The 24,846-nt window shown below is 39.0% G+C and overlaps 1 protein-coding gene across 1 annotated transcript in view; it reads left to right on the top strand.

Annotated features, from left to right (window-relative positions):
- GUCY2F (guanylate cyclase 2F, retinal) overlaps nucleotides 1-17,782 on the top strand; it is a 92,998-nt gene extending 75,216 nt beyond the window's left edge. The window contains exons 17-21 of the mRNA XM_011374319.2: nucleotides 2,350-2,448; nucleotides 5,336-5,430; nucleotides 14,518-14,606; nucleotides 14,695-14,783; nucleotides 17,689-17,782. Of these exons, the coding sequence (XP_011372621.1) occupies nucleotides 2,350-2,448; nucleotides 5,336-5,430; nucleotides 14,518-14,606; nucleotides 14,695-14,782 (371 nt within the window). The 3' untranslated portion in view covers nucleotide 14,783; nucleotides 17,689-17,782. The remainder of the gene's footprint in view (nucleotides 1-2,349; nucleotides 2,449-5,335; nucleotides 5,431-14,517; nucleotides 14,607-14,694; nucleotides 14,784-17,688) is intronic.
- The last annotated feature ends 7,064 nt before the right edge of the window (nucleotides 17,783-24,846 follow it).

Genomic DNA, 24,846 nt, shown 5'->3' with positions numbered 1-24,846 from the left:
TCCAAAACAGAATTATTTTCTTCCCATGTGAACTTTCTCTTCTTTCCATATTTATTCTCTGTTTCAGTTAATGGTATCACCATTTACCTGGTTATTATAGTTAGTCTTGGAAGTCATTCTCCTTGACTCAACCTTCACCCTGACCTTCACCATTCAACCAATTACTAATTCTTGAACATTTTACCTTTTAAACATTTCTTGAATCTGTCCTGTCTCTTCTTGACTACTCAAAGCTAAGCCACCAGCATCTCTTTCCTGGATCACAGCAATAGCATTTTTTTCCCTCCACTCTTACTTCTTTCTATTCATTTTTCTCATAGTCATCCGCATAATCTACATTTGTTTGTCTGTCCTTCCATCAGATTATAATAAGCTCCTTGATGACTGGAACCATATCTTACTCATGTTTGTATCCTGAATGCTTATCACATAGTAGGTGTTCGGTATTTTCCTTTTAAAGAAAAGCTCTCATCTCTCATTGGTACTTTAGTTTCACTAACCCCCCTCAGCCCATCTCTTCTAGGATGATTCACCATTACTTCGAATTCAACATATCTAAAATTTCAAGTCATCCTTTCCCACAAACCAGCATAAGTTCATAAGCCCGTGGCTGTTTCCTCATGGCTGTCAATCAGACAGCCAACAAGTCTGTTGGTTCTCTTTTCCTAATGTCTCTCTTTTTGATAAACGTTTCCCCTCCACCATCCTCATGTCCTTTCTAGTACTCACAACACTGTAATTGGATTACTGCAACTGCCACATAACATGTTTCTCTGGTTATACCATTTACCTTTTCAATTCATTCTATATACTGACCTGAAAAAAAAAAAAAAAAGAAAAGTAAAATCATTTTCATCATATAATTCCCTGCTCAAAATTATCTCGTGGTTCGAGGTCCTCCAGCTTGTACAACCCAGTATCCAACCTTGTCTACAATTTCTCCCCAGCTGCCTGAACTATGCAGACTGCTTTCTCTATGAACTTCCCCAAATTCCATGCTCAATCCCAACCACAAACCTTTGGTTCATGTCCCTTTTCTACTATTCAAATTCTACCCACCCATCCAGATCCAAATCAAATTCTACCTTCTCCATTGGATCTTTCTTAACTGAATTAGATCCTAATAAGCACCGTCCCCCTTTTCTAAACTATTACAGCACTTCTACCTGTAGCATGTATTTTGCCTCAATCATACATTGTTTTGGATTGTTGGTTAATTGCTTTCTGTTTGATAGTCTCTTTTCTTCAATTAGACTATAAACTCTTGGAGAACTGAGACCTTGTGTTACATTTCCTTTTTATTCCCCTTGGTGCCTAGTTTAGTGCTCAATGAATGCTTCTGAATGGGTAAGGAAGGAATTAAAATGAGAAACATAAGTTCTGTAGTTCTTATTTTTATTCTTGAAAATTAAAGTTCAGAAAGAACTTTTAAAAGCAAAAACACTAATTACTTTCTCTAACTCTGAAAACAGCAAAAGACAAAGCTAAACAATTTTAACATAGAAACACAGTAGAGACCAGAAAGGTGAAGGTGGAGAACTTCCTAACTATTCCTGAACTGAGTTTTCAGTATGGCTGCTGAAGATTTTTTGAAGTAAGGTCCACTCTATGAACACCTAACATGGCTATATTAAATTGTAAGCACAAAAAACATTCTAAAGGCAATTAAGAACAATTAAGAAGTATTCTTGGATTATCTATCTATGTATCTATGTATCTATGTATCTATGTATCTATGTATCTATTATCTATGTATCTATGTATCTATGTATCTATGTATCTATGTATCTATCTATCTATCTATCTATCTATCTATCTATCTATCTATCTATCTATCTATATTGCTCTTCCATGCCCTTAACACAAATGATTGAAAGTCAACTCTACTTCTTCAGATTTTCCAACTGTCATAGCAATAATTCTCTTGATAGACACAGTTCGAGAGACAGATAATACTTTGACATTCCTCCTTCCAACACTAAGTCACAGGAAAATGTCACATTTTTTTCCTTGCAAAAAACATGTTTGGATCCTGAATCTCTGTGCAGGCTCTTCTGGTTTGGGTTTGATGCTTATTTGTCCCTGTTGACAGATATAAGCATCTTGGGTATAACTGCTGCTTAGAACACAGTTATAAATCAGAAGAGTAGTCATGTTGGCATTGTTATACACTTGCTTTCTTGTAGGGCAAAGAGTTCATTACTCATAAGTCTTCCTCATGATTCCCAGAGCTATTTGGTGGCAACTTTATTCCTTTATGCAATTACATTCCTTCCCTTGGCAGTGTTCCTCTATTAGCACTGGATGCCTACTTGTTGACTATAATCCTAACTGCCTGATACTCTATAGGGCCGGTTGTTGCTGGAGTGGTGGGCCTTACCATGCCCAGATACTGCTTGTTCGGAGACACTGTGAACACAGCTTCTCGGATGGAATCAACAGGGTTACGTGAGTACCTATAGTGGGATGGAAGGGGTGGTAACCTACTACTGTTTGGAAAGTGATTCTTCCTGAAGAGAGGGGAAAGAGAGCAGGGTACTTGATGTTTCAATGTTTTAAAAAAAAATAAAAGATAATTTGAGAAAATTGAGATTTAACTCATAGTTTTCCTGGTCTCTAGTGGCAAACCAGTAGGGGGTGATGTTGGATTGAACATGTACCTTTCTTGTTCTAGAAATAAAGCTGTAGCTAAGTGACATTGAAACAGCCAGTATTTAAGCAAAACAACTTTAAAAAATCCTTTGGGTAAAGTAAAAATTGTCCATCCTGGTGGTTTTGGGGGAGTCATGTTGAAAAAAGAAATAGGTAAGGAACTGACATTTTTAGTTTTTCAACTAGTTTGTGGTGACATACCCAGAGGCAGCTGCCTCCTAACTGGCTGCCATTTGCTGCTCTAGTACTCTTTTTGAGCTAGTTAGGACCCTAGGAGTTCTGGCTTCACCAAATAGCCCCCTCAAATTTAGCTAGAAACAATCTCTCAACCTAAAGAGCTTGGCATTCTGAAATAATTAATTACAACTTGTATATAAAACTCTTAGCTTTGATCAAAACATCCATGGTATCAATGATACCATTTCTTTCCCGCTTTGAGAAGAAAATGGTACAAACCATTATGACATTTTTCTGTTGCCAACAACTCTTTCTTGGTTGTATACTGCCACTGCTAAGGCAATGCCAGAATCACAGTGTACCTTTACCTATATCATGGTTGACCAAAGTGATTTGTTTATGCCAGTATAGTAAAGGCATAGAGAACAACAATAGATAGTATATACAGTTTTCATGGTTTTATTATTAAATACAAACACTAAGCTCTTAGCAGCCCTGGCTCTGGTAGTTACGAAGCAAGACAAACTCTTCCCAAATTTTAACAATATAAGCAAACTAGTCCCTGATGATATGGTGGCTTATATTACAGTGGATGGTACCCTGTCTGACTCCACTCCTCATCACTCATGTGCAGAAACAGGCTTGCACAATGAGTCCAGTCTCAGTCAGTCTAGACTATACAGCCATGATTAAGGAGGCAGCATGGAACTTAGAAGCTGTTGTCAGAATAAATTTTCTGACATCTGGGAAAGTCAGAACTCTATAGACATAGCCGAGACCATGGACATAGTCATTCGGGAACTGCTACAAGCATATGACTTTGCTCTTGAAGTACAACTCAAGGTGAGGTAAAAATGGTCATGGAACCTCAATACAGGTTTGACACAGTACCCTAGATTGATGTAACTTGTAGAAGACTAAGGCAATATTCTGGTCTGCACCAAAGAAACTCCACACATTTCACACTAAAAATATAGAACTGAAAATAGAAATGGAATTTTCAGGTTTAGGCAGCACCTCATCCAGTGATCAGTTAAGAAGAAAATAGAGTGAATCATAGGCAACAGGTGTTTATTAAGCATTGACAATGTAAGGAAAGCATTGGGAGGGATACACATGTTGTCTTTGTAGTAAAGGAGCTGGTTAGTGTGCTTTTCTGGAAGCTAATGACTGGAACTGAAATATGGCATTATGCTCTGCATCATATTGAATGTCTGTAAAGAGGTAGCCTTCAACTTCATGTTGGATATGAGACTGAGACATGTCACAGGTCTATTAAAAAAATCGATTTTATCAATACCTCCTTTGTGCCCCGTTGAATCCACTGAGTCTAGAATGGAAGTGACTAGTGACCCATCCCTGGAGTGATCCTCCTTGCCACACAACTAGGTGGTGGTTGAAATGAAATATCTCTCTTGAGTTGTGTGTTCCCCACCAGTAGGATTACCCTACCAAAAAGCTTCCTGACAACCAGATGCTAGTGAAATGGCACACACAGGGCTGACTTGGAACACACCAGATGATCGTATGACTTTAGGTATGGGACAACCCTTTTGAGCAGATGTTCTGGGTGACCATGAGTTAATGAGAAAGACACCAACAACAGCACTGAGCTGTCAAAAAATAAAAGTCATTGTAAGTAAACTTAGCATAAATTTCTTTGGGTTCTTTTCAGTCATGTCTTCTGACTTAGATTGTACTCAGCTTTTAAAAGAATTAGCTTCTCAAGTATATGCGAGAATAAGTCTTGGATTTTTATTTAAGATTCAACTTGAATAAGGTCTGACTTTATAGGATGACAGTCAAGAATCCTGCCTCAGTTAATAAGTGATTGTTCTTCACCAAAGAATTACACTTAATTTCCAACAAAATTTTTAGTTGGTGTCCCTTATGTAAAACTCTTATCCTAGATTGAGATCATTAGTTGGAAAATAACACATTCATGTGTGTACACAGCTAGATGTACCCACCCAAAACACAGCTATAAATATACAGTCACCATAAAATGTTGACAGAGGTCTTGGGCCATTTCTCGTTGGTGTTTTATTTTAAGTATAGCAATATTGAAAGATAGTTGTATGGATGTATATGGAAGACACTCTTTTGTCTCTTAAGTAGGATATGTAAACCTTGGGAGTTCATCCCTGGAAGCAGCCTGTGAGAGAGTCTGCTTGAAGCCTCACTTCCCTCAGAGGAGGCTGTGTTTCAGCAATAGTGGTTGTTGGTTTTTCCACCTCAACCCTTGAGTTAAATTAACACCTTTCCTTTGCATGGTCTTTCATCCGAGATAGTGTCTAGGAGCTGATAGGTGCTACAGCTAATGCCTTATTTGGGCCTGGTAAGGAAGGCCATCATTCCCCCTCATTTTTCTGTGAAACTCTAACTAAAGCTCTTTCTCAGAGACTTTGTTTAGGGTCTAGTTCATTTAGAAGTGGGGGCTTTTTACATTAATATTTTCTCATTGATTTTACCTGAAAAGATTCAAAATCATGCCTCTCTTTTACAGCTTATCGCATCCATGTAAGTCACAGTACTGTGACAATTCTTCAAGCTCTGAGTGAGGGCTATGAAGTGGAGCTTCGAGGAAGGACAGAGCTCAAGGTATAATGTTCTTTTGTTTTGTGAGTCAACCCACTTGGATACACCTGCTTCTGGAGAGGTCATGGTCTGCTGAAAGAGTTTACATGGGCGTCTGAGACTCAGAACTATAATTTGGGCAGGATTTTCAGCCCCATTTTGTTGTTCCCAAAAGATTGTTCCTTTTTGCATGTTTTTTTTTTCCTCTTTAAAATATGGCTACAGAAGAGGATTGTTAAATCTGCATTTTTCAGACTATGAGTTGTATCTTTCTCTCTTAAATAATTGCCCAGAATTTGGCTTTCCAATGAGCTGCACTATTATTTACATTTTCTAATTTCCATTTTGTTTACTTTTTGGCAATGCTAGACATTGTTCAATAAGCTACAATATTGATGAGTTCAGATTTTCTATTTGCCCTTTCTGACTTTTTATCTTCACCATTGACCCCCTGTTTATGTCTTTCTATGAGGACCAAGATGAGTAAAGTCAGTTCCTATGAAAGACCAACACTTTATATCACCTTTCTCTCTGTTAGGACTATCACTTGATCTGGGATTCAAAATTAGAATAATTTTCCTTTTCTTTTTCTTTCCTTTCTTTTCCTTTTTTTCTTTTCTTCTTCTCTTTCTCTCTTTTTTCTTTCTTGCCATTTCCACTGAATTTTTTCATCTTCCTCTGGATGACTCCTGGGCCTCTGGCTCTCCCTATTATAACAGACTAGATACCTGATAATCTAATGCCTTCATTTTCAGATGAAAAACCAAGGCCCAGAGAAGTGCGGTAGTTTGATCAGAGTCACACAGTCAACTGATGGCAGAATCAGGCCAAAACTCAGGAAACTTGACTTCCCATTCATTACTCTTTCCATGGTACCATATTCATGAAAATTATTTCTTCAGTGATTTTCTTGGGCAAAGCAAAACCTGCTCACTGAGTAAAGCATAGTTTGTTTCTGTCATTGGCATGCTTTCCCTCAAATGGTAGCAATTTACATATAAATGGATTTCAGAAATTAAAGGTTAGAAGGTCTGATTCTAGCCGATCAGTTCTTTGTCTAGCTAGTCCTAGTTTGTCCCTTCCAATAGATCCTTAATATCTTCCATCCAATGGGATGAGTCACTTATGAGGGAACAGAGGTTCCTTTCCCACATCTATAGATAACTCAATGAGATGATGGGGGTGGTGATATTACTTGGGAAGCGAATCAAATCACCCAAGGCTTTTGTGATCCCAATATATATTCTGTCATTTCTCAGCAGAGGAGGACAAAGACAGCTTGGTTTCTTAAAGCACTTTCCTCTCTGTATTGCTGGGCACAGTTGTCCTCATTTAAAAACTGAATCGTTGAAGAGGTGTTACTTTTGAAGCTGAAAAGGAAAAGTATGCCCCTACCCTCATTGTTTTTATTGCCCCCAAATTCCAGTCAGAAGCAATCGCATCTTTGGGTGTTTCAAATACAAAAGCTAGACTACATCAAAAGGGCCCTTTGCAGCTTCAAGTTTCCCCCATACCAGGGAATTTTTGAATGTGCTATACAGCAAGTTGGAGGGAGAGTCTTCTCCTAAAGCCATGTCAAGTCTTGGTTATTGGGGTGGCAGTGTCCTCCTGAGGAAGAGAAATTCAGAGGAAGATACTGAGACAGAAGAAGAGAGGGGGCTCCAGGGGAAAGGAAGAGTCAATGAGAAGAAGGAAGATAATAGGAAGCAAGTCCTAAAGAAAGGGAGAGAAGCAGAGATACTTTGTGTCACTGTCCCCCCACCTTCTCACCAAAAGTCAAGTATTGGACATTACATAGTAGGGACAGGGGGACAGGTGATTCCTCATCATTTAAGGGTATGCGATATATCCCCAATAAGACTATGTCACCAGCACACTTCAAAAATTCTGATTCAGGGCTTCCGGTCAAATTGGCAGAATAGGTAAACGCTGTGCTTGCCTGCTCTCACGAACACATCAAAATTACAACTCAACTACAGAACAACCATCACTGGGAGTTGCCAGAGTTCTGGCTGAACAGAAGTCCTACAACTGGGGACACAGAGAAGAGACCACTTCAAAACTGGTAGGAGGGGATGAGACACGGAACAGACTGGTCCCATATCTGCAGGTGGTAGTTGATAATCGGGAGGAAATATCAGCTATGAAGATTCCCCCAGAGGAGTGAAGGGTCCCGGCCTTACACCAAGTTCCCAAGCACAAGGTTCTAGTGCTGGGAAGAGAATTCCCCACAACTTCTGGCTGTGAAAACCAGTGGAGATTGTGGCTGAGTAAGACAGAGGGCTGAAGGAGCTGCAGACATTCTTCTTAAAGGGCTCATACACAGACTGATGAATTCACTCGCTCTGAGCTTGAGCACTGGGGCAGCAGCTTGAAAGATGCCGGGGAAAAACAGGGAGGAACTGAGTTGTTTGGCTTTGTAGTGAGGACTGGAGGGCAACTGTTTCCCAGACAGAAGTGCTGGTAGAAGTTATGATTCCTTTGTTGAGCCTTCCCTCTTCCCAGTGTGCAGATGCAGGTGGCTGCCATATCTGGGTCTCCATTAATGTAGCTAACATTGGTTGCCCTGCCCAGATTATTCCCTGAGGCCCCACACCACTCAACTTGCAGGCCCACTCAAGCCACTTCCAGTGGCTTTTCCATACAAACGACCTGTCTTGGCTCATGCTGCAAACTTTCCTAAAAATCTCTCAAAAGTTTACAAAATCTAAACAAGCAGCATTTGGCCTCAGCATGCCCCGTACCTCTTGCTGAGAAGCCCCAAGCCAGGAACTAGCATCAGTTGTCCTTGGTTTGCAGCTTAACCTCTTCCAGGCATCTCCAAGCCCAGTGTGAGTGGTGGTCAACTGTGGATTGTTTGGTGGCTCATGCCAGGTGATCCTGGGCAGGGCACAGGCTGTGACTGATCTTGGCCTATGGTGGGGCCCCTTCCAGGAGGCCCAGGCCTGCATGCCCAGTGGCCAGTTCAGTCTGAGACATAGCATCACCAGGGCCACATCCAAGGATGACAGACCAAAAAGGCAGACAGGGAAGGCACCAGAATGCAACTAAAGTTAATCCTACTCCATAGGGTTGGCCCTGCACAACAGCTCCTCCACTGTAGTCATGGCCAATCCTCACAACTAATCAATCTTAGGGTCAATCCCTCCCATTGATGTGAAAAGAGCAACCAGGGCTCAACTACAATAGGAAGGCACACAACCCACACAAGGCACACACCTAGAGCACCTAGCTCTGGTGACCAGGGAGATCACGCCACTGGGATCCACAGGACACCTACTATATAAGGCCACTTTCTTACGTCCAGGAGACATAGCAGCCCTGCTTAATAAATAAAACAAATACAGGATGCAGCCAAAATGGGAAGACAAAGAAACATGTCTCATATGAAAGAGGAGAACAAGCCTCCAGAAAAAGAACTCAACAAAATGGAGACAAGCAATCTACCAGATGCAGAGTTCAAAACACTTGTTATAAGAATGTTCAATGAACTTAAGAGAAGAGTAGATGAACTCAGTGAGAACTTTAACAAAGAGATAGAAAACATAAAAATGGAGATGGAAAATATACAAAAGAACTAGTCAATAATGAAGAATATAATATCTGAGATGAAGAGTACATTAGAAAGAATCAACAGTAGATTAGATGAAGCAGAGGCTCATATTAGCAATTTAGAAGATGGGGTAGAGGAGGACACCCAATCAGAACAAGAAAAAAGAATACAAAAAAATAAGAAGAGTTTGAAGGGCCTTTGGGATAACACCAAACGTACCAACATTCACATCATAGGGATGCCAGAAGGAGAAGAGAGATAGCAATATTTCAAGAAATAATGATGGAAAACTTTCCTAACCTGGTGAAGGAAAAAGACATATGAGCCCAGGAAGCAGAGTCCCAAATAAGATAAACCTAAAGAGGCCCACACCAGACATATCATAATTAAAATACCAAAGACAAAGAAGTATCTTAAAAGCAGCAAGAGGAAGCAGTTAGTCACCTACCAGGGAACTCCCTTAAGACTATCTGCCAATTTCTCAACAGAAACTTTCCATGCCAGTAGGGGTTGGCAGGAAATATTCAATGTGATGAAAAGCAAGGACCTACAACCAAGATTACTCTCTCTATCCATCAAAGCTATCATTTAGAATTAAAGGACAGATAAAGAGCTTTCCAGACAAGAAAAAGCTAAAGGAGTTCATCATCACCAAGTCAGTATTACAGGAAATGCTGGAGGGACTCTTTTAAGAAGGAAAAAGAAAAAAATAAAAAATACGAATAAAAAATGGTATTAACTACATATCTATCAACAATTACTTAAAAAATGGCTTAAATATTTCAATTTAAAGAATCTGTAGCTGAATGGATAGGAAAAAAGTCCCTTACATATGCTGCCTGCAAGAGATTCACTTCAGATTGAAAGACACACACAGATTGAAGGTGAAGGGACAGAAAAAGATACTTCATGAAAATGGAAAGAAACAAACAAAAAACGCTGAGATAGCAATACTTAAACCAGACAAAATAGACTTTAATACAAAAGCTATAACAAGAGACAAAGAAGAATCCAGTAATCCCACTTCTGGGTATGTATCCAAAGACACCTGAAACACTGCCTTGAAGGAACATGTGCACCCATATGTTCATTGCAGCATTGTTTAGTTAAGATATGGAGACAACCCAAGTGTTCATCAATTGAAGAATGAATAAAGAATAAGTGGTACATATATACAATGGAATATTACTGAGCCATAAAAAAGAGTGAAAATTTTCCCATTTGCGGCAACATGGATGGACTTAGAAGGTATTGTGCTGAGTGGAGTTTATGTCAGACAGAGAAAGACAAGTGCCATATGATTTTACTTACACGTGGAATCTAAAGAACAAAAAAATTAAACAAAATAGAAACAAATTCATAGATATAGAGAACATTTTGATGGCCTCCAGATGGAAAGGAGGTTGAGAGGTGGGTGAAAAAGGGGAAGGGATTTAGAAGTACAAAATGTTAGTTACAAAAAAGCCATGGGGATGTAAAGTATAGCAAAAGAAATATAGTCAGTAATATTGTAATAACTATGTATGGTGTGAGATAGATACTAGATCAGGGTGATTACTTTGTAAGAAATATAAATGTCTAATCACTGTATTATATGCCTGACCCTAATATAATATACGCCAACTGCAATTATAGAAAAATTATTTTAAAGAAAGTATTATCATAGGGGCTAGGAAAAGCCTTACTATCCATGCAAAATTCATCAACCCTAGCTTGATATCTTTCAGCCTATTCCATGGGGACGGCAGAAAACTGCCTGAGAATATGTAGGCCCTTTAGGCTCCATTTCACTTTTCAATGTCAGTTTCGTTCAGATATATGGCCTAGTCAGTAGCTTTTTAATTCTTACTTTTTAAAAATAAAATGGACGACTGGAGTTTTATGTCCTCTATTGAGAATAAAAGAAATGAAAGAGGAAAAAAAATTGTGTTCAACATTTCTACCCCTCATCCACTTTGTGCTGCTGGAAAGCAATAATTGCTCTAGTACATGGGTCAGAAGGACCATGTTTGATGGCCAGCCAGGTGTGATTTCAGAACTAAAAATATCCTCTCTTTCCATCTGATGAAATTTCTCCATCAGAGTCTCTTCTCTTGGGCTCAAGGCTTGGACCTAGTAACAACAACACTTTTACTGCCATCTCTTTCATTGGAATAATGATACTTAAAGTTGTTTCCCTTAGTGAAATCAAAGATGTGGATTGGACTGGGGGAAAGAAGAGAACATAGAAAAGTTGAGTAATTGGGTGGCTGGCAGATACAAAGAAAGAGACCCAAAATGAGAAAGTTGCGGTAGCTTGATAGAGGACTCATTTAAAGATGTGAAACTCAGCCTCTCTGGGGTGCTGTCCCACTGCCCACTCCAAACCTCTCTTGTACTCTGCTGGGAACAAATCATCAGTGCTTAACTGGCCAATTCTATTTTTTTTCAATACTTTCCTAATGGCCTGGTGATAGGTCATCTTATCACTTCTTTTCTTACATGAGTCCTGTTTCAGTTACTGTGTTCCTGACAAGTTTGAAGATCCTTGCTGAGACTTTGTATATATCTTGGCTTATCTGTTGTATTTACCAGAGCCTCTTATTTACATTCTGAAAAGACTTCCCCAAATAGTTGTTCTCAGCCAGATTATGTTGTCCTTGATAGCAGTGGACACTTTCTGACCTTGTTCTGAATTCTGGGACTAACTATTATCTGATTCTCAGGTCCTTAAGCATTATCCCTGTTTTACTTGTAATTTCTACTTTTTTCCCCAACCTTTTCCACCTCTGCCCTCAACCCTTAACAAATATACATGAACATGCATGCGTACTAGCACATGCACACACACATGCATCCACACATGCACCACACCCCCCCACACCCACACCCACACACCCACACACTCACACACCCACACACCAGCAATTTAGCTAAGAAATAATGAGGTTGTAATAACAGAGTCCTGAGGGTTAGAAGATCTGGTCTGTATTTCTTGTCCATTAGTGACTCAATGTGTGACATCAGATGAGTAACTTCATCCTCTCTGTGCTTCCATTTCTCCACATAAGTCCTTTTCTGACCTGTGATTATCAGGAAGCACATTAATCACAAGGTTTAAAATTCCCCCAAATTGCATTTTGGCCTGTAGACCTGCCTATTGACTGCAGTATACTGGAAAAGCTATATAGAGTAGAGGCAAGAGTAATAAAAATTTGGAATCTAAGGTGTTAACTAGACTTATTGTGGTGATCATTTCACAAAACATATACAAATATTGAATCATTATGTTGTGCACCTGAAATTAATAAAATGTTGCATGTCAATTATACCTCAACAAAAAATAGCAAAGTCACAGTAAGAAAAAACTTGGAGTCTGTTAAAGTTGGCTTCAAGTACCAGCTATGCCTGTTTCTTGACATGTCACTTAATCTTCATGAACCTCAGTGTTCCCATTTGCAGAATGAGGTTAATAATAAATCTACCTTCCAGAAGTTTTGTGAGGATTAATAAGACAGGAGATTAAAACTGTCTTAAAAGTGTCAGGGCAAAGTAAGATGCTTTTATTTGAGAGGTTTCTAGGGCTGCTTAGAGATTGATATTGAGTCATAGAGTTTGATTTAGGTTTTAGTTGTTACATACTTGTTTGCACCCTCTCTCTTCGACAGAATTTTGGAAGTAAGGTGGGTAAACAGAGAGCTAGTATTCTAAGGATTCTTCTGCATGGTCTCTAAAACCTTAGAGAGTCCCTGGAACTCCACTGCATACTCTTTGATTTGGAAGCTTGCCTAAGTCTCTAACACTCCCATCCTCTTTTGCAACCATTAGTTTTGGCATCCCTGTGTGTCCCCAGGACTGATCCAAATATCTGGACAATCCTGGCCTCTGCAAAGCTCCCTTGGGCCTCTGTCCTGAGAGCCTCTAGATCTCAAGACAAACAGTAAAATATGGCTGGGGGTTGGAGTCCTCAAGTTTGAACTTTAAGACTATGTTTTACCAAGATGAGGTCCAATGATACCTTTGAGTATTGCAAGTGCTCAAGGGTTGAGAGTTCCAGTTAATGGAACACTCTGATTATCTACTGAGCAACCGTTTTATACAAGACACTGTACTAAGCACTGTGCGGAAAAGAAATTACTCAGGAGACAGAAGAGTTGGGCTTGTGTTTAGAGCTGAAGTCATTGACTGAATAGGTTTTTGTCTAACTACACTGCGAACTCCTTTAGGACAGAGCCATCTCTGTATTCCCAACTCTGTTACTGTGAGGGTGGAATAACTGTAAGAATGTGTGGTGTGAGTATATTTTCAAGTTGTTTGCCCCTTCTGAAAACAGAGTAACCACAAACAGTCCAATTATTTGAGGTTTAAGATGAATTGGTTGCCAATTCATTGGAGATTGGTCTATTGTGGTATTCTCTTCCTATTTGCTTCGTGGAGGGCTTGTTCAGAGTCTTGAACAAAATATTTGCAAAATGCTTTAACATTCTCCAATTAAATGTGCTAGTTGTTATTATAGTTGTCATTGTCGTTAAGGGGTGAATATATGTAATATGAAATATATAACAATGAAGGGTCAACCCTAATTGGAATTTCTAAGTTAAACAATTTAGAACTGTTCCAAATGAGATCTGCTGAAACTAAGACCATATTTCAGATTAATGAGTTGGAAACATATTCCATTATTTTCCTCAGTCTTAGTAAACACGGTTTTTTGTTTTTGTTTTTCTTATGGATTGGAGAAAATGAGGACAGACAAAAGAGAATTGAAAGGAGGAGAGAGAAACACATTGAGAAGAGGGTTTATTGGAAGAAAGGGAGGACAGAGCAGAGGCAGAAAATTTGACTCCTCCAAGGTCATCATTAAGGCTCTGGATGACCAACTTGAGTTTACACTCCCTTTATCATCTCAGACCTATGGTTCTTGAAAGCCAACTAACTGGGCTATAGATGGAGGCCTCCCTGGGGTCTCTCTAGATCTGTAAGAATTTCCTGGCAGGGTGAAAAGAACAATGCAGAAATGTAGAACTCTCAAAGCAGCCCGGGTGCCCTGGCATTAAAAACACAGTTGCACGGCCTGCTTTCCATTTCTATTCCCTTTCTGGTTTTTCTGAGAGTTGTTGGATGGCAAGGTATTGGGGGGAGGTAGACTCTAAATGTATGTACTCTAGATACAAAAGACAATGTGTTGCCTAATGCCAAAAGATTAGGGTAAAAACGACAAACAAAATCTTCAACTGAGCATCCAGATGTTTGTTTGCTATGAAGCCAAACAACCACACATTCCTGAAAATGGAGTGGCATGGCGACAGGTAGACAAAACATCTGGATGACAGCTTGAAATGGTGTTCACTTTTCATCTGGCTGCTATGGCACCTTTTGGAGATTGCCTGAGCCTCAAGTATATATGGCAAAGAAGCTGTGCTGAGAAAGGAAGACTCCAGGGAGTGGTGACAAAGGGAAAGCAGAGGCAATTTCTGAGCCAAACCTATGGAATGCTTGTAGGAATGCTTGTATCCTACTGATCAGAAGGATTTCTTTAGGTTTATAGGATGTTTAATATTTTCCATATTTTCTATAAGGGCAAAGGCACAGAAGAGACTTTCTGGCTGGTCGGAAAAAAAGGCTTCACAAAGCCCCTTCCTGTGCCTCCACCAGTGGGCAAAGATGGGTAAGTGGTGTTCACACTTTACTGGAGTCTTCCATTACTCTGACACACTCTCTTTACTAACTGTTTTTGTGTCTCTCCTGCCCTGCAGGCAAGTGGGCCATGGCCTGCAATCAGTGGAGATCACAACTTTTCAAAGTAGAAAAGCAGAAAGGCAGCTGGTGAGAAACAAGCCATAAGGTAATGGCCAGCAGGAAAACAGAGCATAGGAGCTTGCCAAATTTTTAAAGCTGGGGCTCCCTTTGGCATGGGTGCCTTTCTCAGCCTACACTCTGTTGGCAGAGTGTGATGGTGTTGATGAACTTGCAAATTCTTCTGAGTTATGCAAAAGCCTCTTGCAGAGTGAGCTGCATCTGAGGGAGGCTGGCTGCCCTGGCCTGAGAGAGACCCTTGCCTCCTGCACTGATAACACATTTGAATGTTAACAAGGCTTGCCTTGTTATCCAGTTGTCAGGCAGGTGCATGCACCTGTCTACCATTGTTGAGCACCTGGGCCACATGGTGAGCCACCTCAAGTCTTTAGAGACTAACATCTATCTAAACAACTCAGAAATATCGCAGTGACCCCCTGTTCCTGGGATCTATTGGCAAGACCAAATTTGAGGGAATGCTTATGTCATTTCCTCTGGAGGCACTGTCCAATCCCTTCTAAAGTTAGCGTTGTCAACCAAACTAATACTGACTATTCTTTGACTGCCTGGCTTGAATGCAGGACAATTTCCCCCATCCCTCTTCATCTACTAGAATGATATGATTCTAAAGCAGCAAAAACAACCTAATTATCAAGAATTCTTCCCATATATTTCTCTCTGAGGAATCCATTGCTTTCTTGGGCTCCTCTCAGTTTCTCTCCTCTTCTTTATCTTGCTTTCTTATTCTCTCTTTTATGAGGACTTTGACCCCAAGACCCATTGCTCCCTCTACATATCCTTGGAAATCACAAGATTCTAAAGTAAACATTAGGGCATCTCCACACATTTCAGTTCACTTTTTTTTTAGCATGTTCCAGAATAATCACAGTTCTAGCAACAGCTACCAAAGGTATCCACGTACTTCCTATTTTTCCACTAGCTTCTGTTGACTTTATCAGCTCTCTATTACTGTTTCTCTACTAAGGAAACTCAGTGCATCTTCATTCCTGCAACTATCACAGGTAACCTCTACAAGTCATAGTAGTTATGCTTCAGAAAGTCTTCTGTACTGAGCAGGTGGCTCCCCTGCCACCCTGCCACCTGGGGCCTGGCTCTGTTCTTGTCTATTGAATAATACAAGCAGATAAGTAGCTGGGACATACATTCATCCAATTTTCAGGAACATTCTATCCTGTGAGGAAGGAAACACACACAGACATTCAGTCTTAGTCTCTATCTCCTTCTGTCTCTCTGTCTGTCTCTCTGTCTGTCTCTCTGTCTCTCTGTCTCTCTGTCTCTCTATCTCACACACAGAGGAAAAGGTTTGGAGGCTCTTGAAGGGTTTTCACTTTGGCAGGGTGGTGTGCAGGCATTGAAATTACTGTACAAGAAACCTTTCCTAAAAATGTGTTGGAGTTTATAGCATAAGACACTGTGGCTGACTCACTATCATTGGTTATGTGCTTGGTACTGCTTTCCCAGCATTGCAGACGTGTGTGGCTTAGGCCATTTACACTCATTCATCTGAACCCCCTTGACAGAGGGCAAGCTTCTGTGGACGGTGGGTATATAGAAAGATAGAAGACAATAGGGCCAAAAATAGGTTTGACCTCTGATCCTGGCCTCACTAGCACTTGTGCTTTAGTCGGCATGCTAATTGACCACAATGTCCTTGGTAGGCTGTGCAAATCACAAAAGTCCTCAAGAAGAGCACTCTTGACAAACTTCAGAAAGCTTGACCTAAATCCAAGAGCTCTCGGACATCTCACTTATCTCATTAAATGTCACATGTTGATGTCACCCAGTAACACCACCTATTCCAGAATGTTTCAGAGTGACTTTTAGTGAGATAGTTACAACTTACAAAAGAACCACAATACCTCTGAATGCCTCTCACTCACTGCCATCATCATGGGAGATGTTAGGGGAAAACTTGAAATCCTTAGATAGCCCTGTGGAATCAGACAAGGAAGAAAGAAAGATGCTGTGAAAGGGAGCAAAGCTTTGGCAAACTGATTAAAGGTGCTGCCTCTCAGGCAGGGCCCTGCTCTCTACCTAATAGCTCCTTCGTCATGTCCACAAATATCCACCATTTTACAAACCTTCCTAAAGGTTATCGCTTCATCTTGTTACTAAAATTTCACCAACTTGGGTTCATTTGGGATTGTCAAGCCTCCTCTTTCAACCATAGATGTACCTTTTGAAGGGTAAGTGGCAATTAATCAGTCATATTATAATGAAGGTGACTGAGCTAAATGTCCAGGAGGACATGGAAGTTTCATTTTGATTGGTACGAGAAGAAACAAGAAAGTTTGCAGTTTTAAAGAATGGATGGTCACAGTGGAGGGCTTGAGAGAACACAAGAGCAATGGATCCCTGGGAGATGGGAAACAGGTGAAAAAAGTATGGAGATAGAAAAGTCAGTTTAGATTCTACCACTTTAAAACCTTTGCTTTGGGTTTTCCTTAGACTGCACCCCCCAAAAAATGAGAAGCATATACCCTTTTTCTTCTACTCTCAGTACCTTGGACCCTTGCCAGAGCTTTAATATAACTCTGCTTTATGTAAGTTAAATCAACCTTTGTGGACTGGCCGAGAAACTTGACCACCACATATACACCACTGTTTCTATGGAGCAACGTTGTCCAAATTCCAAACCATTGACATAAATGTTTAGGACATACCTCATTAGTAAGTTGAGGACTACCTGTATATTAACATGGTCTTTTTTAGTTAAATTTATTTTTTTTAAAAAATTGTAAATAGCAACATCTAATTATGCAAACCTGACAAATGTAATAATGTTTATTTGTTCAATGATCCAGGAATGTTTAGCAATTTGCAAACTGTTCGTGGAGTAGAGTGGTGTTGCGGGGCTTGGTATCAGTCATATTGAAACCCTGTGAAAGGCCTAGGGTGGAGAAGGTATATTGTTTTCTCTTTTCCCCACCCAGGAGCAAAGGACCCCAAGACTGGAATCTTCTCTTGGTGAGGCAATGGAAAAATCTCACTCCATTTCAACAAATTGTTCTGCCTGGCAAGAAATTAATGAATGACTGTACTTCTGAAGACGACCAATCTCCAGGGTTATTCAAGCCTAATTCTAGTGTAAGAGGGCCCTGGGAAGTAAATTTAATAAGCTTTGTTCACTACACAGCCATCACCAAAAAGACATTTTGAATGTAAACTTCAATGGATGTGAACTCGAAGGAAGGGAAGAAAACAACCTCCAAGTTTAGTCATTTCAAAACAGCAGGCAAACTTGGACTGAGATCAGAAGGTCTCTATTTTCACAGAAAAAAGTAGGAGGCACTTTGTTTTCTTTTTCATTTTGTTTGAATTTCTAAGAAATTATTTAATGAGCATAATTTATAACTCAGATACTATGAGATAGCGCCAGGAAAAAATTTTGCAGCAAACACACATCTGAATCCCAGTCCACTGTGACTTCAGTTGGGTGGAATGCATAGGGAATAACGGGTTAATTGGATAACTGAGAACTAAGAAGAAGTTCATTTGTTTTCTTATTTCTTATTATTTGAAATCTTTCCAAAACTGTCATGGTCTCTTTTCTTCTCTAAGTAAGGAGAACCTAGGCAACATAATTGAATTGTCCTTGCTAGGTAGGTGAGTATCTCACTGGGCCTCAGGGTCATATTCTGAATATTATGGAAGAGATGTAAGAGATATTATCAAGGTAAAAGATACAGAAGTAATGGATTGGATTCAACAATTCTTTTAAAGTTTTGAACTTTCTTCCCTTCCCCTGCCCACCCTGCCTTTCAGGCCCCTACCTTTGTTCCTGAAATTAATTCCTTTGAACATTTGTTTTAACTTCACACTTTTACTTTTCCAGATTCTACTTTTAAGAGGTTATTGGCAGTGGCTTGCCACAGTCACATGGACCAAAGCAATAAAGTTTAAGTCACAGGCATGTTTAAAATAGTTAAGCAAGCTTTTCTTCCCTTTTATTATAAAAAACAATCTCATTAAAACAGCTGAACCCAAACATATCCAGTAAAGCAGTTAATTCCTTTAGAACAAGCCTTTTTAAAGAAAGAAATGCCTAAGGTATAATTTGATATCTTTCTTCCTAATATTTAATTTTTTCATTATCAATTCACCCTGAATCTGAGCTTAAAGTCAAAAGCTCTTCCCAGCCGCGTTCTCTATACCTTAGTCAAAGCGCTCTTGGACTCTTTATAGAAACTAACTTCTCTCAGCCTCAGATGGTCTTTTACTATGCTAAAGCTGTTCAAGAGGATACAGAAAAGGTTGACGTTGCCTTGCAACCTCCTTGATCTGACTTGCTAATTCTGTTTTCTAGACATGGCAGAGAAGGAGGCTGAAGTATCATCCTCTACTTATGGCAAGGTCTCAGTCCAAAACTGAGCTTTTAAGACTTCTAGAAAGAAGCAAGGCCTAAGGGAAGTTTCCAAGAAAGTTACCAACTCAAAACAAGACTTCACTTCTCCTAGAAGAGGTGGCACTGTCCTCAAGTATAAATATAGAAGGATTGTTGGGGGCAAAGGAAGGGGAAGGGGGTTGCAATTATAGGCTCATGGACCAAGATTCTCCAAAACATAGTCCAATCCTTCACGCCCAGGAATTGTAACCCCAAGGCTAGGCCTATGAAATAAGGACTGCCAGCCAAAGTCTTTTATTGAACAGCAAGATCCATTGAGAGTGATACTTAGCTTTGTCTGTTTCTAGCCCTTATTTCTCTCCTTGGCATTTCTCTAGTTCAGCATGTCAACCAAGCCTATCCTGTCTAGCCTATTAATTCTGCCTTGTTCATGATCACATCTTCTTTTGCTTGATTCTATCATGAACTCCCATCTAAAACCACTCTCGTTTCTTGGATTCTTTTTCATTATGGCCTTCTGCATTGACCAAAACTGAGCTTTCTTTAATTTGCCTTAATGATTTAATTATTCACGGGGAAGAAAAACACTCTCTCTTCCCATGTACCATTTGATTTATTTAGCGGAGTATAGCCTGATACTTATATACAACCAGCTATTTCTCTATTCACCTGTTGCTACTATCACAGTGGCTAGAGTTGGTGGTTAAGAGGGACCAAAATGATTATTTTCACAGCTCTTTTCCAAAATAGTTTATATTCCTTGTCCAACACAAAATATTTAGAAAACAGCTTAAACCGTGTTTTCAAATAGAGATTTAAATTAGTTTTTTAATATCTCTTATATCTGCTTATTTTCTTGTGATTTGCCTCTTCTCAAAATGGATTATTGGAAAAAGAAAGCCAAAGGTTAATGAACTGCAAATTGGGTTCTGCTTATTCAAGTTTTACTGTACTTTACAAATGTTACTTAACAAAGTGGTGATGTCATGGGGCATTATTCAAGCCTTTTAGATTTTTTTTTCTTACTAATCTCAACAGCAATACAAGTTCAGTTTAGAAAATTTAGACAACAGAGAAAGGCACATAGGAAATTAAAATTGCTGAAAACCTCTTTAGATCCTTTATTCTATTTCACTTTTCCTGTTTGGGCTCATTTCATAGATTACTGCATATTATAACCTCCACCTAGACAAAGAATACCTTAAGTCACCTGATTCTCAAGTTACTCAATTTTACATTTATTTTATTGCTGGCAGTGTTACTCATCTTTTTCGTGGTAGAGGCTGAATCTGTTTAGATTGCAGGCATCTTTCAGTGATCCACTTGTTCATTATTTTACTTGGTGTAGCTAAGCAGAAGATAGCAGATGGCTGTCCACCTCATCAGAGGGCTGTACCTCAATTTACTACAGAAAGCTACTCTACCAAAAAGTGTTGTTTCAAGGACTCCCATTCTGCCTACCTTATTTTAGACTTAGTGTAAACGACTTTATTACCAAGCTACTCGTCTATCTTATCACATTCTTGTCCTTAATCCAAGTGAAAATAACTTACAAGGAGTGAGAGGTGGCAAACAACCAAATAGTAATACTTCATGCACTGAGTTGTCACATCTATGTGGCATCAAACAATTGGATGTAATTTAAAGACTCAGTTGAAACAAGTCAACATTGATTAGGCAAAAGGCCACAATGGATTGATTTATTTTAACTTCTTCTCCAGCCAAAGCTGGTAGACCTAATCAAGCACATTTCCCATCTGACTGGTTGCTTCTAGCCCATTAAAATAATGGAATCTACAATTCTCTCTCACACCTTCTTTGGTCCATGCCATCTTCTCGGGTCAAGATGATTGATAGATAGACCATAGACATAGATACAAGCTGTCTTTATAAAAAAACATGAAATGTCTGTTATTTGTGTGTTGTTTGGGCTTCTCTGGAGTGGTTTGTAAAAATTCTGATATCTTACCTCTTTTCCACTTTGGATGTGCTGCAGGACAAGCGATAATGGATCTCTTTCAAAGAGGCATTGAGAGCAGAGGTGACCATTAATCTATATTCTTACTTTGGCTCACTGAAAATTAGAGTGCTTCAGATACCAGTAAAGATTTTCCAAAGGTGACCTAATTCCAAGCAAATGAATATGCACATAGAATCATAGAGCAGCAGGGCCTTGGAGACCATTAACCCTGTCCAAATATGGAAAAGGATATTAGAGTCCAGAGAGGAGAAACCATATTCCTAAAGTCACCATCTAGTTAATACAACTGGAACCGTTCTTATTAAGGTCAGAAAGATATCTGAGTTATAAGGACAATCCCTGACCCTTAGAAAAACTTCTATGTTATTTATAAAGACAGCTTGTATCTATGTCAAGGACAATCCCTGACCCTTAGAAAAACTTCTTAGAGATCCTGTAGTAAGAACCCTAACTGTGTGTATGGGCACAAGCTTGACAGGAATACTTTGGTTTGAGCGACTGTACTGACATCACAGTTAGAGAGAGAGAGAGAGAGAGAGAGAGAGAGAGAGAGAGAGAGAGAGAGATTATAGATTCCTTTGTCACTAAATCTCCTTTACCATGCAAACAGAATCTCATCCATAGCCATACATGTTCTTAAGTTGATCTGGCCCAAATGGATAGAAAATAAACCTCTAATTTTACGTAGCCCAGTGGATTCATTTGTAATTTATAGAACATGACCTTATTTCTATTTATATAATTAAAGTCTCAGATATGTCTGAGAAGGGCCCTGACTTCAGAGGACACCTTAGGGATATTATTGCTGTGCCCATCATCCAAATAAGAGCTCCACTACATAGTGAGGGAAGTCAGAGTAGAACTAAGCCTACAAACTTCAAAGCAAGATAAGAATAAATTCTGATTTATTGTTGTTAACACTACCTTTCTCCTCTAAAACCATGAAATTTGAGTTGTGGGTATAGTAGTCTACCCAGTGGATATAGGCTGGCCAGAGAAGACCTTTGACCTTGTACTCACTAACTCCAGTTGCTTCAGGGGTGATTAAACCCATTACAGGGAGCAGTCCCAGGTGAACTTCTCATGACCACGTCTTCTTGGAATGAGAGAGCAAAGAAAAAGCAATTGCTCCAAGCAATTGTATGGCGCCCCCTAGGGGACTAGATGATGGAACTAGGTTCTTTGTAAGTGGCAATATATTAACTTCATTGTGGCATCTTGGTGTGGTTAAGAAGCAAGACATGTTTGTTCTTTTGGGTATCCCTTGGTCCAGAAGCAATCTAGGGCAATCTAGGGTCAGAGTAAATTAGTTGGAATGGTTATGAGTCTGTGGAACCTGCCCCATTGGTCAGATTTGGGTTGACTTAATCACTGCGATATCAGGACAAATATTAACATGAAATATCCCCATTTATGCCTATAATTTGAACATGCAACACTATTTTAATGGTTTGTAGTGATAGTATTCCAAAATGGTATCATAAGTTGGTTATGTTATTCCAGAAATGTAATTTTTTCCTTCTGTGTGTATATCTCTGTCTGTATTTCAGTGTACTTTTCTAGGATTAAAGTACAAATCTTCTAATTTTCCTGTTCCAAAATTTTTAATATTTTTCTATTTTTATAAACTCCTTATTAGTTTCCAACCTAGCTTTCTCTACCCTACTTATTATAGTTTATACTCTAGCACAAAACTATTACTTGTTCTTTCCCCTGACCTCTTCTGATTCCATGTTTTATTCATGTTTTTCCCTCTTCCTAAAATTCCATCCCTGCCTCCCACCACCACAGGTCCAAATTCTACCCAATTTTCAAAGTCTAGTTGAATATCACTTCCTCCAGAAGCCTTCCTTGATCTCGCTAGTGATATGTCCCTATTTCTGAATTCCAATAATAATTTTACCTATGCTTCTTTAATGGTTATATAACATTAACTTATTTTATAGCTATTTATATACTTGTTGTCTCTATTACATTTTGATCTAGAGAAAAAATTATTGTTACAAGCTTCTTGAGGGCAGGAACCATGTTCGATTCATCTTTGTACACTGTACAGGGCCTGACACATGTAAAGGGCAATCAATAATTATTTATTGAATTAATAAATGAATGCTTCTATGCATCTCTATGTGTGCATCTTTCCTTTGTGCAGTTCCATCTCTTTCCCTTTTTTGCTTACTGTTTTTTCCTGTATTTCCATCTATCTGTCAATCTTCCATTACCATTTTCTCTCTCTCAACTCTCTCTCTCTCCATATATATAAATATTATATATGTGTATATATAGATAGATAAAATGAAATAAAAATTTAATTAATCATTATAAAAACCAAGTATATTTTTTATTTGTTGAGTTTATTAAATTGAAGTTAGATGCATTGCTTTTATTCTGAAAAGCAGTAGTGTTTTTACATTCTGCTCATAAATTCTAAAGAGATAGAGTCACATTTTTATTATGTAATTATTGGGTAATGTTTTTTTTTTCATGACGGTCACTGATCTTTGCTAACAAAATGTTCCTCATTTATGCATTGAAAATAATTCGGTTATTGTTTACTATGGTTTTCTCTTGAGGCATTTAGGAGAACCAATTTAAAGAATTGTAATACTTAGCCAATAGAAGTGCTGACAAAAATACTAAGGGAAAGGTCATGATAGCTCTCTTGATATATGTGAAAGGATATCATGAGGAGTAGGTTTTCACTTTGTTTTATGTGTCCTCAGCAGCTAAAATCTGGATTAAATGATGGAAGTTGGATACATGAGGTCAACATAAGGAAGAACTTACAGAACCAATTAGAGCTGTCCAAAAACGAATGTTTCAGCCTCAAAGATAGTGAGTTCTTTGTTATTAGGGATTTCAAACAGAGGCTGAATGGTCATGTCATAGGGCAAGAGTAGATGATATGCTTAGCATTGTATGGAATGTTGGGATAAAGATCTCTTAAGATCCCTTCCCACTCAGAGTCTTTGGTTCTCTGATTCCCTAACATCCTTAAACTAGACTTAAGCACGTTTTAAATGTTAAGAACACATAAAAACAGATCAACTCAAATTAATAACAGGAAAGAATGTTATATGAAACAGAACTAGAAGCTTCAGACAGCCCCATGATAAATTACTGTATTTGACCACTAAACTTTACTCTGAGTTTCTTGGCAGTTAAGGTAAAAAAGGGAAGAAAACAACAAAATTGAGTTGTATGGTTCTCTGTCAAGTAAAAAAATAAATGCCCATGAGTTCAACTGCCTAGACCTATTTTTTTTCCTGCCACTGAATTCCAGGAGGAATTTTTCATGTAATTCCTTGCATAATAGTGTTTATTATAATAGACCGTGTTGTTTTACAAAAGATATAGACATAATCTTCAAATGGAAATATCTTTTCTTCTCCTTCAAAAACAGCTGTAAAATGTAAAATCTTCAACCAGTAGGAGTCTTTCCTTCAGAAAGCTAAAATATTATAGTTAAGGCAAGTTGTTTGCTGTTGACCTGGCTTAATATACAGACCTGGCACAGAGAACCAAGAAGAATGGACAGATGACCCTTGTCTGCTCTCAAGTATCTCCTGTATCAAGTGATTCTTTGGATCACAGACAGTTCGTTGGTGAATTCTCTGAGGGATGTGTCAAGGAGGGTTGAGATTAAGAGTCTACGGATTTGTGGTCTTTATCAATTACTCACTGGCAAAGGACAGCAGAGATACACATTCTGGTCCTATCTATTTCATAAGGATGCCATGAGGATGGAAGAAAAGAAAATTGATG

The sequence above is a fragment of the Pteropus vampyrus genome, unplaced genomic scaffold (genome assembly GCF_000151845.1).
Source record: "Pteropus vampyrus isolate Shadow unplaced genomic scaffold, Pvam_2.0 Scaffold244, whole genome shotgun sequence".
Taxonomy (NCBI): domain Eukaryota; kingdom Metazoa; phylum Chordata; class Mammalia; order Chiroptera; family Pteropodidae; genus Pteropus; species Pteropus vampyrus.
The sequence above is the reverse complement of the archived record's forward strand: the minus strand, read 5'-3'. Positions and strand labels throughout refer to the sequence as shown.